The sequence below is a fragment of the Panthera pardus genome, unplaced genomic scaffold (assembly GCF_024362965.1).
Source record: "Panthera pardus isolate Hobbes unplaced genomic scaffold, ASM2436296v1 HiC_scaffold_10, whole genome shotgun sequence".
Taxonomy (NCBI): Eukaryota; Metazoa; Chordata; class Mammalia; order Carnivora; family Felidae; genus Panthera; species Panthera pardus.
In genome coordinates, this window is record NW_026526655.1 from 54,011,960 (window position 1) to 54,025,261 (window position 13,302).

The window sequence follows — 13,302 nt, forward strand, 5'->3', positions numbered from 1 at the left end:
TAAATATCTTAATTCAATGGTAAAATGCTATCTGCAGCTGGAGCATGTGCCAATATAACTGAAGTGTTTTCAAGTGTGTAATTTGGTGACCATAGCGCAGTAGTAAAGAACAAAATTCAGTAGTCAAATTTCCTGGATTTTCATATTGCCTTCTCCATGTACAAAACACTTGTGGTTGAGCTTATCTTCTTTGTGACTCAGTTTCTCATCTGTAAAATGGGGCTAGTAATAATACCTTGTTTATTAGGTTATTGTGAACACATATGTATAATTTACACATATACTCTTTTTTTTTAAGTCATTTGTTTCTAGAGAGCACACCCGTGCAAGAGCATGGGAAGAGCAGAGAGAGAGAGGGCAAGAGAGATTCCCAAACAGACTCTGCAATGTCAGGTCAGAGCCCAACGCAGAGCTCGATCCCACGAACCGTGAGATCAACATATACAATTAATATATACAGAAATCAGTATATAATATATAATAATGTATAAAGATGTAAATGATATAAACATATAATTTAATATACCTAAATGAGTATATATGGATATACACATACAGATATGTATATATATTCTTATGTGTGTCTACGTATGTACATACATATGTAATGTGCTTAGAATGGTGCCTGGCACACAGTATGCACTATAAAAATGTTATCTCTCAGTTTTTATGTGGCCTTTTCAGAAACAAACCCTTTTCAGTCACATAGCCTATTCACATAGCCACCTCCTTATGACTACAGTAGACCTCCTGATACCTTAGTTTTCCTCACATGACAGACTGATGAAAGAAAGGAAATGGTGAGAGAGAGACCACAGGAGATGCTGGTTGGTGATTGTTCTGGTAAGAGAGAAGGTTACTCACTGAAGCTGAGAAAGCAATAAAAAGAGAAAACTGAGTTTGGTAGAACTTGAAACGCCACTCATTTTAATTTCTTTAAAGACGTCTTTGGGGGGGGGGAAAGATATCTTTGGGAGTTCTATAATTGGCATTGCCTCTACCTAATAGACATTTATAATATGCTAAGCTTTTTATTTTAGTACTCAATAAAGCAGACATACATAATGGCATAAGAAGATACTACTTCTGCAGGATATAGAATATAGATTTGATCTCATTCTGTAAATGCTTCTTCACACAGTTTTTCTGTGACTTTGGAGTTTTCTCCTTCTAACGCTGAGGTGTTTCGTTTGCTCGTGTTATGGTACACAGGGAAGAACCACTAGAAAGCCTCACAGCTATCACCTAAACCTTCAAGGTAATATTTCTAAACGTGAAAGATCACAGCAATAATGTCAAGTGTTGCCTAACTCTCAAATGAGGTGTTATTGTGATGAATTACGATATAATCCGTTGACATAATAAAGCACCTATTATGTTACAGAGGCAGTTGGCTGTAATAGTTTTATGATCATAGTGGTGAGTTGTCTTTCTCATATTATTGGTTTCATAGTTATAGATGAAAACAACTTGGAATTTACAGTGAAAATGAAATTGGGGGGAGAGGCTTAATTGCATTCATAGGGGGAGTATATGAACATGTGGAATTTCCACAGTGAGAGTGGTGACTGTTACATCTTTGGGGTATACATGCTGGTGTGTGTGTGTGTGTGTGTATTTCATTTTAGGTCAGGGAGTCTGATCAATGTATATACAGCAAGTGATATAAAATCTTTATTGTCAAACAAGGTAGAGCCCTATTATGACTTAATTCATTATGATATATACCAGATTATATCCTAGGCTTTGAAATAAAGCTACATATAGGAGGTATCTTACATAATATTGCCAAATCATACAAAAGACAAAGGTTGGTCCTGTCCCCTGGGCAGAGCAATGTAAAGGATTTTTATGCTGAAATCCATGCTCATCCCTTGTATTTCCAACCCTCTTTTTTTTTTTTTTTTTTTTTCTCAGCAAATTGAAGAGAAATTAAGCATTTTCTTGCAGGATACAATGTATTTTGGCCACATTTCTGCTTGTATCTCCCACTAACTTTTGGGCATCCTAGGGTGAGGAGAAATGCTTCCCAGCCTCAGAACAGTAGTAAAATCGGGAATAAGGTGACAGAGGGATTAAAACCTAACCCAGCCTGTGCAAAAAAGTGCACTTTATCCCCATTCATCTCCCACTTGCAAAAACTTCCTCTGAAGCCGTGGGTCTTGGTGAAGCAATCTGAAAAAGCAGGTCTTAAAAGTGAAAACAGCAAGGTTGAGGTGAAGGGAATTGATGAAAGCAGTTTGTATTTATTCAGGAGATCTACCAGTGCTTTAAAACAATCTGTGTTTAACATGGCAAATTGTCTGTCATTAAAATGCTAATGAATGGTAAACAGCTGCTAAGTTTTTATGCTAATGAATGGTGGCTGCGAAGTAGTTCTCAAGCCTTGTCTTTATTAGCATAGATATTTGATTGGGTAAAGGGGATCATTGCGCATTCTGACCTTTGTTGATGGAGCAATCTGTTTGTCAGGTTCTGTGTTGCATTACATTTGAGTTGAGTTTGTTAGTACAAAATGACTTTTGCCAGGCCCTCTGATACCGTGTGCTGCTGGTGTTATCAGAGTGTTACCATTATGGGCTTAAGGAAAAAACTTTGCTTTTTGGTGAGTGGGGGAGACCCATGATGGCAAAATAATTCATCCGTTCATCAGGCAGCTTGAAGTAGAATAGTTCTGCATACTTTCTAGACTTTAGGCTTTTGACAATTATAATAATTGTGAGTTTTAAAAGGCCATCGTTCTAAAATAAGAAATATCTCTTTTTTTCAATTTAGCTACAGTTTTAAAGCAAAGCTTTTAAAATAAGTATTTTAATAAGTGCTTCTGCAGCATTTGAAATACTGACATAATATATCATCTTGGATCTATAAGCTCTGAAGTTAGCAGTGACTGTAACGTCACCTAATTAGAAGAAAAAGTATAATTAAATACAGGGTGGTCATGTGAATGCCAGGCTGAGATCAGAGTATTTACTTTAACATCTGAAAAACAACATTACTGTTTGATCTATACTTTTGGTTGATTCTATTTTTGCTGAGTCCTACTCTACATTCCCTAATGGATGAGGCTGACCTGAAGACTTGCCATTACAGATAAATGCTTCAGACGCCTTTTTCTTTTTTTCTGCTTTTAGGATCAATGTAAATAAGGCATGATAGTCCATTAAACACTATTACTAATAATGTTCTGGAATGATTTGAAATATAATGCAGAGTTTATTAAGAAAATCCATTATCCAAAAATATATCATTGAAATAGAAATTTTAATTATTCTGGAACACTGTGTGAGGACGTTGGTAGAAGTTTTAATAGTTGGAGCATTTCCCCATACTGTTTATTTCTCCTTTAAGTCAGTAGGAGATTTTTGGCATATGATTATTTGTGGTCCTATATAGACATGCTGGGAGAAATTGGAACCCTCATACACTGCTTGTGGTACTATAAAATGGCTCAGGCATTTTGGAAAACAGTCTGAACATTCTCAAAACATTAAACCATATGATTACCATATGACCCAATAATCCCCAATTCTACTCTTGCGTATATAGCAAAGAGAACTAAAAATGCATCTCCACACAAAAACTTACAGACAAATGTTCATAGCAGCATTACTCAGAATATCCAAAAAGTGGAAACAACCCAAATGCCCATCAACTGATGAATGAATAAGGAAAAAGTGAGTCTATTTCAATGGAATATTTCACAGCCTTAAAAAGGAATGAAATCTCATACATGCTACAACATGGATGTGCCTTGAAAACATTATGCCAAGTGAAAGAAGCTTGTCACAAAGGAACTCATATTGTATGACTTCATTTAAATGAAATGTCCATAATAGACAAACCTAGAAACAGAATGGAGTAGTGGTTGCCAGGAACTGGGCGTGTTGAGAGGAAGTGTGGAATGACTGCTAATGGGTATGGAGTTTCTTCTAGGGATTGTGAAAATGTTCTAAAATTGATTGTGGTGATGTGCACCGCTCTGCAGAAATGCTAAAAACCATTGAATTGTATACATTAAGTGGGAGAATTGTCCAGTATGTGAATTACATCTCGATAAAGTTATATTTAAAAAAAAAAAAAGGCACATCTGAGCCTGTGTCTCAGAGAGCCACCTGCATCAGCAGCTACTCACCTACAGTATGTGGAGGCTTCAGAAGAATGCTTGTTACTGGAGAGGAGTGCTTTAAATCTCCCACACATGGTGTAGCCCAGATTCCTAAAGAGATGACAGCTAATTTAATTGTTAAAAAAAAAAGGGGGGGGGGGGTTAGTGGCTACAATAACACAAAGCTCATTAGAAATAAAAGTGGAGACAAATACTTGAGTTCCTGTCCCAACTTCTCCCCGTCCCCCAATACCATGCCCCACCCAGGCAGTAATCACTCCTTTTGGGTTCCCTAACTATCCAATGTCTAGACTACTTATTGCCCTCACAGCAAGGGCAAGCTTCACTTTGGTTTTTTTAGAGATAAAATTGTTTGAGTCATAATTTTCTTGGGAGCAGTCACTATGAGTCCGAGGTTTTTTGTTCCCCTTGTAAAAACCCTATAATTATCTTTGATGTGCATAAAGCATGCCTACTAGCTGTTCAATAACTGACTAGTAAAGAGCATCTGCTGCAAGAACCTCATCCCCTCCTCTCTCCTACATTTTTGACTACTCAGCGACAATGGTTGAACCCACAGGATGATCTCATTCTGCCCCACCTGCCAGCAGGATCTGTGTAGTTTGTATCTCTGAGCAAACTCTGAGTTTGTATCCCTTGGCCCCTGCCGTAGGGAAGTATTCTGCATCACTGTCTCACATAATGAACAAGAAGACCCCTTTTAACTGTATTCTCTCCTCCTGTGCCATTTGCTTACTTTCAGCATAACTCTCTTGCTCTGGGGTTGCAGCTCAGCAGTCCTCTTTTTGCATGGTTGGTTGGGGGTAGATGGATAGGAGGAAGATTGAATTCATTTTTGTTTTGTTCTTGGCAGGCAGTACATGCCACACTGCTACACTTCCTGCTCTTGTGCGCACACCTACCCTGATGATGCAGCCTTCACTGGATATCAAACCATTTCCACTGTCTTTTCCAGTGGACAGTAGTTCTGCTGTGGGGCTCTTTCCAAATTTTAACACAGTGAGTAAATGCATTTTTATTTTATTTGTGTCCTCCTCAATCTCTTTCATTCCAGTTGTGAATAGGCAATAGATATAGCCTGTTTCCAAAGTGTGTAAGTTTAGACCATATATTGGTTACACTGACCAGCTATGTTGTGCAAGATACTCCTTCTCCTGTAGGGGTTAGTCCAAACAATAGCCAGCATATTTCTTTTACAAATATTCCCACAAGTGACTTTTCACCTGTGGCTTTGAGCAGTTTTGACAGACTTCGGTGGCTTGAGAACCTTATTATTTCTGGGATACTATTCACATGCTCAAGAACACAATTTAGAGATACCAAGCCACATTGATTTTTCCCTACTACTAGAAAGAAAGGAAATGCTTTAACTACCTAGATACATTTTTATTTGGGACATATTTTAGATCTTAACAAACAGAATTTTTATTGGAAAACTACTGTGGATTATGTGAATGTGACTCTATTTTTTAAAAAGTACTTTAAAGCTACATATTAATTGTCTGCATGATACTTTGACATTCCCTTTAAAACATACAATAAAGATTAGTGAATTACCTACAATTACTAATGTTCTTCATTCAGGTCAGCTGACTGTTTATCTGAATGAAAGACATTTTGTAGGCATGCCAAGTGGAACATGACACCTTTCAACAATAGAATTCAGCATAAAATCAGTCCACAGCCAAATGCTAAACTTGTAGGAAGAGAAAAGGTTAAACAGTTCAGGTGATTGTATGAATTGTTTGTTTAGTCAATAAATGCAGTCATTTGGGACCTGATGGTCTACATGAATTATACAGCATTATAGAAGCTGCCATAATCAAGAAAAAGAATTGCATTATCAACACCACCAGACAGTGAGCATTTGAAGTATTGCCAAGTGTTTCCTTTTGCAAACTTATCTTCTGTATGAAGTGAGACAGAAAGAAGATTTTTCCTCAAGGCTTGTAAATAAATCTGCTGATGGGCCTTCTGTCATGGCTTAGTGTCGTAAGGTAATTAGGGGATAGGGGATCAGCCTTCTTTTTAAGGAGCACTGGCTGTGACTTAGCGAATAAACAGTTGAAGTGAATGTTCACGTCTGTTTGGGTTTTTCAAAGACAAGTCAAACAGTTTAAAAAAAAGAAGAAGAAGAAGAAGAAGGCATAAACAGGTGAGCATCATTTCTAGCGCAGTGGAGCAGTTCAGTGAGAGAAATCAGGCCTGCCCTGACCACTTTAATCCATCAGGAGTAACCACCCAAAACACCACATCGTGCCATTTCAAACAACTTGAACTCAAGCATGCCTGTTGTATCGTCTACTGAAACATGGGTGATACATTCCAAGCATAACTGAATTAAACTATACTTCTTAAAACACTTACTAGGTGTTTTTATTTTGATTAATGTGCATTTAGAAGACAGCATTTGTAGCCACTGCAGAAGTCCAGCCACTGTCAGGCAGGCACTGATCATGTGGGTAGGGTAGGCCTGAATGGTTCCTACTGCAGCTCATTTTTTTTTAACACAAATAATACATGGATACTTATTTCAAAGATTCAAATAAAACAGTAACATTCAAAGCAAAATGTGTAAGTCAGCATTCTCTGCCCTGTGTATATGTTTACTCCCTTTGCTAGAGGAAAGCACCCTCATAGGCATCCTTGTCTTCCCCTTCTAGAAGTGTGTTATGTACATACTTAATAGGAACCCAATCACAGTTGTCTTTCTACAACTGTGATGGAATGATCAGCACTATTCTCTAAGTTACTTTTTTCAACTATCAAAATGTCTTACGTATACTTCTGCATTCTTAACGGCTATAAAAAATGGAAAGAATGTCTTCATAATTTTAAGGTAAAAATACGGTTTCATAATGGTTTACTAATGTTGTGTAGGGCTGATAGACATACTAACTTGCCTTTTTGTTTGTTCCATATAGCAATTAACATTACGAAATCTTTGAGAAAACCCAAAGCATAATTCTATTTTTATAAAATTTTTTAATGTTTATTTATTTTTGAGAGGGACAGAGTGTGAGTGGGGGAGGGGCAGAGAGAGAGGAAGACACAGAATTCAAAGCAGGCTCCAGACTCCGAGCTGTCAGCACAGAGCCTGACGCGGGGCTCGAACCCACAAGCATTGAGATCATGACTTGAGCTGAAGTCAGACGCTTAACTGACAGAGCCACCCAGACACCCCAAGCGTAATTCTAATAGGAGCTCACTTTTTTTTTTCTTGAAAGAAAATAAACTAGTAATTTTCAAATGGAAATACTTTTGGTTATGATGAAGAATATAGCAAAGAACTACATGAAATAATCATTTTACTCTCTGTATTATATTACATCCAATGCATTTGGTGGGCAGTGAGTACTTCTGGTAGGATATTAAAAATTAAGTCACTGCAAGTGCGACCCTCTATCATCTGGTAAATAATTTATAGGATCATTGGACTACCTATGATTTTTCATTGAGTTACAGCTTCAATTACTCTACTCTTTTCCCTATAGACTATTCCATCCCAGTGTCTAACTCACCTCATAAATTTCCTAGGACAGTTTCATAAAAGTCATTGTCCACATTTTCCTAGGAAATATTTTTGTATCACTAATAGTAATTATACTAGATCATTGTATATTTGTGAGGTTTTCTATCCTTCAAAGAACTCAGGCCTTAGAACATTTTAGTAGACCATGATTATGATTCAGTTCCTATTGTCTAGAGGAGAGAGAGTTAGTAATGGAAGAACTGAGACTTGAATTAGAATCTCCTAACTTCAAAACTCATATTCCGGCTTGTCCGCGTCTTTGGATCTTTCAGTCCATGTTACCTCCCACATCATTCAGTGTGAACAAAGCTCAATCAGAAATCTTTTGTGCTCTTTTCTGGAAGCATGCTAGCCAATTTTCAGCGGAATCATTACATAGAAAGAGGAAAGAATTTTTTGAATGTGTAAAAAACAGAATATATATTAAAAAGTTGTAATTTCTTGTTAGCAAATTTTAAAAACCTATTCCATTCAGTAGTCCACTTGTTCTTTGAAAGGCAAGGTGAATGCTATTATAATCACTTTCTTTTTAACCAAAGATAGTATTAGTAACTATAAGAAATATATTTTAACTCGTAATTATTATCAGAAGAATATAAACACTGTACTCTCATACCATGGCTCAAAGTTTTAGAATTTTGAAGTTCTGTTGTCTTCTTTAAGCAGAATTTTAAAAATGCATATAAAGTAATGGTTTCCTCCTGTTTTTGTAGGGGAGTATGATAATGTTGCATGAGAATTATAGCAAGAATGAAATGGGATTGTCATATTCCAAAATGGGATATTTGCCTGTTGTATATTAAATGGTACACAATGAAGAGACATGCTTCACAACATTCATTTAGTGGCTGTCTTACCATCTACCCCACGACTGACAAAATCTCTCTCAGTGTTTACATGTGAAGAATAAGCAAATAATTCAAGACACTGTCCAAACGGAGCTATGAAGAGACATGCTAGGAAAGGCAGAGTGTAGATCACTGATACTTTCTGATGGGCTGCATGTCAAGGATGCAGGTCTGGAGAACAATGATGTTAACTCTGCACTTCAGCAGTTTTACTTTACAGGGGGGCTGTTTTGAGTCACTTACAGGTAAAAGGCTCTGTAAACCACAACAGCAATGTTTAAAGATCTCAACCTTTATATCTAAAGCCTAATGGGCTTCTTTGCCTAGCTACCTATTAATGCTCACTTCCACCACTGCCCCACCTTCAACCATTTGTCGTTCAGGGCCGACTTAGATATCACCTCCCTCACAGGAAGTTTTCTGTGATCTGCGAGTCTGCATTAAGTGCTATCCTCTGTATTTCCAGGGTACCCCCGGATTACCTCCGCTATAGCAGTTGTCACACTATAGTCTAATTAATTACCCAATTATCTATATTAACTAGAATGTCAGATCCTTGAGGACAGGGCCTATGGTATGTTCATTGCTGGATGCCTGGTATCTGGCTCGAGAGCTCAGTAAAACTTTTCTGAAGGGAAGGAAAAAAGGAGGGAGGAAAGGGGCCCAGTTTTTTGCTTCTCAATGCACATGCTCCCCTACCCAGCAAAGGAAATACCAACATTTCTGAGCCGTATCTACGCATGAGGTATTAAGCCTAAGTGTTCACTTTCATTTGTATTTCTCTGGGAACTGTCATCCTTTTTTTAACTTGAGGGCAATAATTAGTTACAAATTTTTCTGCAGCTCTAGTTCTGGCTTCCTCTGTGTGGATGGTATGGAAGCTTTGCAAGTATCTACTACATTTCTTGTCCTGGGTCCTACTCTTAAGAGCAGTTAGTTTAAAAAGAAAATTATTCATTACTGGGTTTTATTGAAAACATAATATATGCACTAACGAGTACTGGATTTGATGAAGAGGATAAACAAAATAAGTAAAACAAAAATTCCCTAGTGTGCAAGAAACTTCTAAGAAATAGAATAAAAAAGACTAGAAAAGGAAAGATAACAAAAACCAAGAAATATAGGTAAAGTAAAAATAGTTACTGAACTTTACAGTATTATAGAAGAGCCAGAAAGAATGATTTGTTTTGTATCCCAGTAGAGCTATTTTCATTATTTTATTTTTCACTTTGATTAAATTTGTCAAATGCCTCATGGTCGTCCTTTAGTTACTGTACATAATGTTTTGGTAGCTACCAAAATATATTCAATTATTTCTATTAGAATTGGAATTTCTCATTTCCTTTACTGTGGATCCAATTGTTATCTTCATTCAATCCAGATAATACCTGGTATTTAATATATGGTGTTTAACAAGCAGGTAATACACGATGTTTAATTCTCCATAAGAAGAGGCTGCTTCAGAATTGAAATAAATTGCATATTTAACAGGATGGATAGTATCAACTTATTATGATAAAGTAAGTCCATTAAGAAGCCAGGTCCACACACATACTGCCATGGACTGAGTGTTTGTGTCCTCCTCCCCAAATACGTATTTTGAAGCCCTAACACCTGCAGATGGTATTTAGAGATGGGGTTTTTGAGAGGTTAGGGTTAGATGATCATGAGGGTGAGGCCCTCATAATGGGATTAGTGCACTTATAAGAAGAGACCACAGAGAGCTTTCCCTCTCTCTACCATGTGAAGACATAGTGAGATAGCAGCCGTCTGCAGCCAGGAAGAGAGCTCTCACCAGGACCTGAAGATGCTGGTGCCCTGATCTCAGACTTCCAGTCTCCACAATTGTGATAAAATATATTTCTGTTGTGTAAGCCACCCACTCTATGGTATTTTGTTATGGTAGCACAAGCAGTCTACGACATATATGCAACTTATATATTGTATGTGATGATAATAGGTCAAGTTCCTTTTTAACAGCCACATACTGGATACATACACAGATGTATTTGTGTGACTCTCCATAGCTATAGATATAATCACAAGCCACCTCAAGACCACAGTCACCTATCAATTTCTCTGCTGATTGGCAGGTATTTTCCATGTCTACTATTTCATATGTCTTTTTGAGTCCTGCCTTGTTTTTGCAACTGCTCTAGGAAAGCATGAGCACAATAGCATCACAGATGCTTTATTGCAAGAGGCTCAACAATCTTATTTTTGTGAAAAATAATCTGATTTTTCCTACATACCTTGAAATTATTTTTTCCTGACACATTAACAAATTTGTGGAACAGAATAAAGATGATTTCTAAGCATACAGTCCCAAATCACTGTATGCCTCTGAATCACCCATGCCAATCTGTGAAATGATCTATATATCTACTGTTTGTCATTCTAAACCCTTGAGATTCTAGGCCATCCACAGTTTGGTAATCTCAATGAATATTTAAATTTTTTTTTTCTTGGGACGTGTGGGTGGCTTAGTTGGTTAAGCATCAGACTTTGGCTCAGGTCATGATCTCACAGCTCGTGGGTTAGAGGCCCATGTTGGTATCTGCATGGACAGCTCAGAGCCTGGAACCTGATTCAAATTCTATGTCTCCCTCTTTCTCTTCCCCTTCCCTACTTGTGTTTTCTTTCTTTCAAAAATAAATGAACTTTAAAATTAAAAAAAAAAGCTCTAAAATTTTTCTTTCTTGTACCAGAAATAATAATATATTTATCAAGGAGGTACAAAATAAAGAAATTGGGAATCAAAATCACATTTATTTTGCTATTAATTCATGCCATGTTTCTCATGATGTTTTACTGTAAGGAAACCTGAAGTAAGCCAAAACATTTAATTTTTAAATCTATCTTTAATACTTTTACTATCTAATGAAGTCTTTTTTTTTTTAATTTTTTTTTTCAACGTTTTTTATTTATTTTTGGGACAGAGAGAGACAGAGCATGAACGGGGGAGGGGCAGAGAGAGAGGGAGACACAGAATCGGAAACAGGCTCCAGGCTCCGAGCCATCAGCCCAGAGCCTGACGCGGGGCTCGAACTCACGGACCGCGAGATCGTGACCTGGCTGAAGTCGGACGCTTAACCGACTGCGCCACCCAGGCGCCCCATGAAGTCTTGATTTAAACATTTGGATACATACTTTTTTATCTGATTTTTTTTCATTTAATTTAAACAAAATATTTTATCTCTGCTAATGTAACCAACTGTGAGGGTTTTTTTTGGTTTTTTTGTTTTTTGGTTTTTTTTTTTTTTTTTTTTTTTTTTGCCATTTAAGCCTTCTTTTTTACTCTAGTAATGCTTTGCTCTCATTAAAAAGTTATATATTCCCTATTTCCTGGGATGTTAGTATGTCCAGCTACTCGAAATGATACATTTGTCCAAATAAAAAATAGAATGAAATAGAGATAAAATAAATAAAATAAAATGGATAAGAAAATAAATAAAATAAAAAAGAGAATATGGTTGAATTTTTATTTTCATGATATGCTTAAAATATATTGAAGGATCCTATTCTTCTATATGTTCTACTGAAATGTATATTAGAATATGCCAAGTTGAAATTTTCCATGGTTACTGAAATTTACTTAAAGAGGGGGGAGGGTGAAGGCCTGTTGCTGGACTTAGAAAAGTGAATAGCAACACCCTAGATCATTTGAAAAAAAAATGTTTATAGGAAATCTTTGAAATGTCGTATAAAACTAACAAAGATTTTGTACAAATATTTAGGCATAAATTCCTGCCTGGAAATTTTTACAACTCTATTCAATATGACAGAGAAAAATTATGTAAACATGACCTGGGAGGAAAAAAACTACATCGTGACCATCTATCTATACTATTGTCTCCCTCTTCAAACTACAAACATATCTTTTAAAAATTTAAGTCATGTCCTTTGCCCTATTCAAAGGGTCAAGATTTACCTATTAAAGACTTTGTGTTCAAAGCTCCCTTTACTCACTGTTGAAACCTCTTTAGAATATGTAGATATTATTTATACGGTATGTATACATGTATGTTTATATAACGTATGGTCATATGTCTTCTCTCTCCCTAAATAAATTATTTGTCTGTGGCATCTAGGAAAAGGCATTCATTCACAACCACTCACTAAATGTCTATGCATGCCAGTCATTGTGCTAAGAAAGAATTACAGTGAATAAGACAGAAGCTGCTCACTGTCTGATAGACATTACTTCTTCCTCTTGTAAAATTCACCATAACATAATAGAGGATATTGTTGATAGTCAATAGTCAATTCAGTTGATTAAGCTGCCAAGAAACATTAGATTAAGACCTTGATGGGCTCTTATGCAGTAAGGGAACACAAGGTTTCAGAAGCCTGTGAAAAGAGGCATCTATAGTCCCACCACGCTATGTCCTCTCACATGTCCCTTTCATTATCCCAGTCTCAACCTCACATGGCTCTGGGACCTCATCTTCAGTGCTAGGGTTTCAAGGATTATGTGTACTTGGAGGGCACATCAGATTTTCTGGCAAGACAGGTCTTCAGTCTTGGCGCTGTCCCAGCACAGCATTTTTCAAGAGTAGAGTCAACTTGGAAAAAGTGTCTATGTCAGGCCATCTTCTTAAAATAATTTATCGTATTCTTAACAAATCTCCAGTTAATTAAAAGGAGAAGAAACCAACAACAACCTTGTTCTTAGCTTCTCTCAGTGACCAAGTCTTTAAGTGCCAATGATAAAGTAGGGGAGCTTAATAAATATAAAAAAGTAGCAAAATATTATTGTACCAAACATTCCCTTCAGCCCAAAATGTTATTTC

At 36.7% G+C, this 13,302-nt stretch overlaps 1 protein-coding gene across 9 annotated transcripts in view; it reads left to right on the plus strand.

The window, feature by feature from the left end:
- Positions 1–13,302, plus strand: part of ZNF385B (zinc finger protein 385B) — a 400,092-nt gene that overhangs the window by 308,169 nt on the left and 78,621 nt on the right. For 8 of the 9 annotated variants that reach the window (XM_053907268.1, XM_019460969.2, XM_019460973.2 and 5 more), the window contains one exon: positions 4,983–5,128. The exons of the other annotated variant lie outside the window; for it this stretch is intronic. In XM_053907268.1, the coding sequence (XP_053763243.1) occupies positions 4,983–5,128 (146 nt within the window). The remainder of the gene's footprint in view (positions 1–4,982; positions 5,129–13,302) is intronic. 9 annotated transcript variants of the gene reach the window in all.